The sequence below is a fragment of the Rhopalosiphum maidis genome, chromosome 1 (genome assembly GCF_003676215.2).
Source record: "Rhopalosiphum maidis isolate BTI-1 chromosome 1, ASM367621v3, whole genome shotgun sequence".
Classification (NCBI taxonomy): Eukaryota; Metazoa; Arthropoda; class Insecta; order Hemiptera; family Aphididae; genus Rhopalosiphum; species Rhopalosiphum maidis.
The window spans coordinates 60,844,783-60,851,860 of NC_040877.1; the positions used below are offsets into that span (position 1 = coordinate 60,844,783).

General features: G+C 25.1%; 1 protein-coding gene across 1 annotated transcript; it reads left to right on the plus strand.

The window, feature by feature from the left end:
* Nucleotides 1-1,322: 1,322 nt before the first annotated feature.
* LOC113550387 (zinc finger MYM-type protein 1-like) lies at nucleotides 1,323-3,537 on the plus strand. Its single transcript, XM_026952165.1, has 3 exons — nucleotides 1,323-2,613; nucleotides 3,224-3,447; nucleotides 3,526-3,537. The coding sequence occupies exons 1-3, from the start codon at nucleotides 1,323-1,325 to the stop codon at nucleotides 3,535-3,537; spliced, it is 1,527 nt and encodes a 508-aa protein (XP_026807966.1).
* Nucleotides 3,538-7,078: the final 3,541 nt, after the last annotated feature.

Consider the following 7,078-nt stretch of genomic DNA (forward strand, 5'->3'; position numbering starts at 1 on the left):
CTTTTGATTTTTTTTTTTTTTTCTTGTCGTTCCTCATTCCCCTCTCCGTGTATACGGAGTGATCCATTTAACATGAGCCACTCGTTATTTGAGATAACACACGAGTTTTTTGAAAACGCGATTTCTTTTCACGCGATTTTAAAAATGTTTTTTTTTTTTTTTTAATACTCGAGAATCATGTAAAGAAAAAAATATTTTTAAAAACTTCAATAGTTATTAAAATATGAGCATCTTACGTTAAATGTATCACCCAGTGTATCTGTGTATAAATATAGACTCGCGTGTACAATTACGTCAATACAATATATTAATGATTTCAGCTGTGTTACGTATTAGCTAGATCGTTGGTCGGCACAACCGGCCAACGCACGAAGTAAAATATGAAAAATCTTCACCAGCCAAAGTTTATTGTTTATTGCTGTGGTCGAATGTCACTATACATTCATTACTTATATATTTACATTACACTATTACTGTGTACAGCCGTCAGGATGACCGATCAGTCAAAATGATTATCAATCTACCCACACGGCCTATAATATATTATTATTAAACATATTTTCTCACGCCAAGCGAACTCATTCCTGGTATATTATATAATATAGTATTCAGGTTTCGTGCTTTACACGTGTTTGGCCCGTCTCTTATTACTTAAATCATATATATATATATATATATCAGTGGCGAAGCTACCTATGAGACAAAGAGACATTGTCTACCCATTAAAAATGATTCGTCAATTTGTGTTTTATAATCGTATTAAAATATACCTAAAGTTTTTAAAAAATTAAAATGTATTGTAATTTCAAATTTGTATTTTTATTATAGACGATATTTTAGTTTATAATTATTCTAAAAATTATAAAATATAAAACATACATGCATAAACAGATTTAAATAGACGCTGTCGGGTCAAAACAAGACAATAGTCAATAATAATGTTATTTGCTAGATATATAGACAATGTGAATAGTGTCTCATACTTTAGAACATGCGGTGTGGTGGGTTCTTGAAGGAGGGGTATCGTGCGCATTGAGTTAATGGAGACATGTCTCACGAATGTATCGTTATGGTATATTTATAAATATACCCACATGACGATAAGATAATGATATAATATAGTAATAATTATTTTCTTATTCGTATTTATACAGTAAGCAGTAATAATAATAGCACAATACGTATTTAATTTTAATAGCAGTGTATTTTTAATAATTTATATTTTATATTTAAATTGATGAATCTTTTAAACATATTTTAAACTATTTAGGTACCTAGTTGTTGTTTCTCGTTGGAACGCGAAGTGTTTTAAATTTAATAATATGGAGTGTTCAGATATAATAAGTGAAATTTTAAAAATAGGAATTCATAACTACTCTTTCGAACATAAACTTCAATTAAAAACGAAAAAACCAACACCACGTTTAAGTTTGGAAACGGTTGATGGGAAAACAATACGAAAATTTCAAATATCATGGTACACAAAATATGCGTGGTTAGCTGGAAGTAAAAATCTAGGTAAATTATTTTGTTATTATTGTTTACTGTTTCGGGGAGAAAAAACATGGGGAAGTGATGGTATTTCAGTTATGAAAAATTTTGATCGTAAAGCATCAAAACATGCAATAAGTAAAACACATTTAACTTCCCAAGAACAATTTATGTTACTTGGGGCAAATCGGATTGAACATGCACTGTCGGAAGGACGTCGTTTGGCTGCAATTAAACATAATGAAAATGTCGGTGTTAATCGTCGAATATTACGTTTAATACATGTTATTTGTTTTTTGGGAAAGCAAGAAATAGCTTTTCGTGGTCATAACGAAGATAGTTCTTCTATAAATAAAGGAAATTATTTAGAACTTTTAGATTTACTTTCTCGAGAAGAACAACTTCTCAGAGAACATTTTATGTCGAATTCAGTTTTTAAAGGAACATCAAGCGATATTCAAAACGATTTAATTTCCTGTATTACTAGTGTGTTAAAAACTAAAATTTCAAACGAATTACAAAAAGCAAATTTTATTTCTATTCAAGCTGATGAAACAACAGATGTATCGTGTAAATCTCAAATGAGCATTATATTTAGATATGTAGTCGATAACAAAATTGAAGAGAGGTTTATAGGATTTTTCGATGTATCAAAAGATAAATCTGCCTTTGGCCTATCTGAAATTTTATTAACAGAAATAAAAAATTGGAATATAGGTGATAAACTAGTGTGTCAAACATATGACGGAGCAGCTGTTATGGCAGGGCAAAAGAATGGAGTTCAAGCTATTATTAAACAGTCGTATCCAAAAGCAATGTTCATACATGGTTATGCTCACCAACTTAACCTAGTGTTTCTACACGGATCAAAATCGATAAAATCTGTGAAAATATTTATAAGTGATTTGACTATGTTTCATACATTTTTTAGTAGATCGCCAAAAAGAAGTCAGCTTTTAAGGGAAAAAGGGTTTAAACTTCCTCAAAGTTGTGAAACGAGGTGGAATTATCACTCCAGAGCTGCTGCAACTATTACTACCCATTTTATAGAATTGAAAAAAGCGATAACTTGTGTTACAGACGAAGACGACTGGGATCCAATAACTATAAATATGGCATATGGTTTATTGCATAAGCTAACAAATTTTAAATTTGTTTATTTACTTTGTTTGTTTAAAAAACTATTTTTATACTCAGATCATGTATTTTTACATGTATACTACAGACTAAATGCACTGCTGATGTTCAATATTGTGTCAATCAAATAAAAATATTTTCTGATCAATTAATTGCAATGAGAAAAGAGGAGACTATATCAATATGTTGTAAATCGGCGATGGAGTTAAATAGCGAACTACAATATTCAGAAAAAAATATAATTGATCTCAAAACTCTAACTTATGAAATATTAGATTCTATAATAGTACAAATTGAAGTTCGATTTAAAGATTTCATAAATTTAAAATTTGTCGAGCTTACAAATAATACGTCGTTTAAGGATTACAAAAATAATTTCCCAATGGATAAACTAATGGAACTAAAAAATCATTTTCCAGACATATTTAACTTAGAACGATTACAAAATGAATTGGAAATAATTTATGACAGCCCTGATAAATATTTAACACCAAAAGATTTATTCAATTATTTATACAAAAGTAAGACTATAAAAAATTATAATGTACATTTTAATTTAAAATATTTATAATTAATTATTTTTATTTAATTTTAGACAATTTACTAGATGTATATCAAGAACTTTCAAAATTATTACAATTAGTATTATGCATCCCTGTAACAACTTCTTCTAGTGAGAGGAATATGAGTGCTTTGAAACGTATTAAAACGTTTTTAAGAAATTCTATGAACAATGACCGATTGTCAAATTTGTCATCACTGGCCATTGAAAAACAAATGTTGAACGAGTTATCCACAGATCCTACATTTATTGATGAAGTTATTGATTTATTTGCAAAAACAAAAAATAGAAAAATAGATTTAATCTATAAAATAATATAAAAAAATTGTTACTAGTTAGTGCTATGAATAAAATAAGTTTATTTGTGTATTTTTATTTAAATAATTTCTTTCTAAAAAATATTATTTTAAATTTGTCTACCCTAATCCCGAACCCAAGCTTCGCCACTGATATATATATATATATATGCGCATTTACCAGATCATTTTTAAATTTTAGGTAGGTTTAATTAGAACAGCTGTAATTGAATAGTGATCTAGTGATTATATTGATTTAGTAACTGGTTGAAGTTTTCATTGTGAAATTAATGATTTGACTTACTAAATAAAACAGTAAATTTATACTCGTAAAAATAAAAAAGACGGTAACCGTCTTGCTATACTACAGTTGGTGTCAAATGTATTTCGTCATTAAATTGATAATTGACTACTGTGATGGACGTGTTAAATTTTAATTCAATAATAAATCATTGGCAAATGAATTGTATATGAAAAAGGATTCTTAGCGAAGACGGTCTGTCAACCTATGTCACTACGTACAGGTAAGTATATTTTATGATATATGATAATATTAAAATTCAAGTTCTTTATTTTTACAGTTAGTAATAAAGTATAAGGTGGAATTAATTTTGCCTTTAAAATTGTATTTGAAAATATTATTGTGTGTGTAAAATATAACATATTAACATATTACGTTAAATGTTTCAAATACTTTGTATTGAATTATATTTTAAAATTTTAAAGCATTTTGACTAAACAAAAAATGTTCTATCGAAATGTATAAACAAAAAATAAAATACATCGATAATTTAAAACATTTACTAATAACTCTTTAAGGGTCAAAATATTTAAAAAACTATACAATGTTTATAAATCTTAATATAAATATTTGTTGACAATTTAAGGTTATTTGTTTTTAAGTTACACTAAAAACACAAAATCGATTTTATCAAAAATTGATTTTGCTTATAATTTATATTTTTCCGATTGTTTTGAACAATACTAGGAATTTTCTTTTTACAATTCCATGATAACAATTAAATCCGATTTTCCTCACTGAATTTGAAAATAAAAGCAATTTATTTTACAATAAATCGTGTGATAAAAAAAAAAATCACATCATTGTAAAATCAATAAGTCGTTTATCGCTTCAAAGGTTAAGTTCAAACAGTCAAACACATATAAATATTTTGTACTGTCGTTGAAAATTTTTATAAATAGTTTTAGTTGGTATTGTAAGATTTAATAACATTCAGATTTGTTCATAAATTAGAAGACATTTATCTTTCAGAAACTGATAACAATCGCTTATGCATAATATATCTGTATACAAATGTTTAATTATCAATTACAATGCAGTAATTATTAAAAACGACAAAAATAAAATGAAAAAATCGTTGTCCTATATGTGTATCATGACATTATGTTATATTATGTTTCTGTATTACGTTCGATATCTAATCCACATAAACTAGTACTGATTCTATAAAAAGCTTTAATTAAATAAAAACACGTTAGTCTTTTATAAGAATATATTTTATGTTACGTATACCTGTGTATACCTAATATTGATTATTATTTATAATACCGTCGTACACCGTTATAATGAGATGGCCTCTCTCTTTTATCTGAATTCTTTAAATATATATATATATATATATATAAAAACAAATATTATAATATTATAAATTGTAATAAATAATAATTATTTATATCGATTTAAATTAAGTATAGTTTTCAATCTGGTTCGGTAGGTTTCCTATTATAGGACGTGCCCAATTTATTGAATAATGCTATCATACTATCATAAAGTCATAAGCCATAATAATTGAATTCATCAGTCACTCGATGATTGTTCATAGCCTATTAATAATGGTATTTTAAATATTGAAATTATTATTTTGCCATAAATCAATTTTTATTAATTAAATATATAATACTTTTCTTTCCGAATGATGTTACAGAATTATACTTGGTAATTTAAGTAAATACCATATAAAGTAAATAATCAATAAATATTTCAACATTTTATGTTATTTTTGCAATGTATATTGTATATATTTTGTATTATAAATTCTTGATTGTAGTATACGGCGGTAGCAATATCCTACTCTCGCGAGTATATAAGTTAGACATCATTCAGGAGTAATATTAAACATTTAAGCTGCTTTTCTATACCATTTCAAAACTAAATAATAAAAAAAACTTTCTATAATTTTAAAAAAAGATTTAAGTTGTATTGTAATATAATATTATTATAATAAATTTATGAAATTAATTAAAAATGTTACAATATTATTATAATAATAATTATAATTATTTAATTTTTATTCAAATTTGAATCGATTAAATTGATAATAGTATAATATTTAATATTTAATTAAATATTACAATTAAGTATTATATTAAAATTTATATATAACTAGGAATCGTTTTATTGTATTAGTTCATATGCATTTTAGTATTTTTTTAAAAGATATATGCAAGATATAATATATTTCAAGTTATATATTTTGTATTTTGGAATTCTATACAATACTAAAATAAACACAAAGCAAAATATAAACTGAAAAATCCTTAAATATAAAAAAAAAAATTACTTTTGCATTATACTTTGAATATCATACATGGTCAATAGCTAACAAATTTTATTATATAAAAATTTTAAATTATAAAATAAACTCGCGCCAATATTGTATTTTCAAAAAAATACCTTTAAAATGCTTTAAGAAAAATATTCCCCTGATAAATCTTATATTATAATTATAATTTTTTGACTGAGGAAAAATGTGTAATTCATTAAAAAACAAACTAAAAATTTATCAACATTAAATGGCTTTTTTTATAGCTTTAAACTAATCTAAAATCTATTATAATTAAATAACTAAAATTGTGTAGAGAAAATAACCCCTACCAAAGATTCAAATTCTTTAAGAGTAGCAACACAAATTGTAGAACTCGAGCACAAATTTGCATAAACGTAATATAACAAAATTCTTTTTCAAAAATTTAAACGCAATATGATGGAGAAATGCACTTATTTTGAACTATAACATGTTATACAAGGTTTATCGAATTTTATGGATATTGTCAATATTTTAACTTCAAACGCTTATAAATAAAAATCATGACTATATTTTATGACATACTTTTAATACTGCAATAATAAATTATACAAACCTCATATTATATTTAACATTTTTTAAAATTAAATTTTCACTTATCCGCATAAATTGAAAAAATTCATAAAATTAAATACTTGGAATGCGAATAACTAATTCATATAACAAATTTATATCAAGCTAATATATTTAGTGGAAATGCTATAATTTTATAAATTATACGAAAAAAACAAGTTTTGTAAAAAATTGATGTTTTGTAAATATTTTTGTACTTCCTCTATTTTTATTTTGCTTTAATTATTTAGAAAAGTACAGGAATTTTTTACTTGATCACTTCCGGTGTTTTTCTCAGAATCAATAATCAAGTTATGAAATACTCAATGTCTCAATATATACAATATATTATAAAAAAAACTGCTAAAGCATTGCAGCCCTTGCTGAATGTACTACTATTGCATTTCGAAAACTGTGGATCATAGAGCGGTGGT

Excerpts from the sequence above, each read along its gene's own strand:
- LOC113550387 (XM_026952165.1), top strand. The coding sequence starts at position 1,323 with ATGGAGTGTTCAGATATAATAAGTGAAATTTTAAAAATAGGAATTCAT. Across the intron at positions 2,614-3,223 it reads AACTATAAATATGGCATATG|ACAATTTACTAGATGTATAT; the intron begins GTTTATTGCATA and ends ATTTAATTTTAG.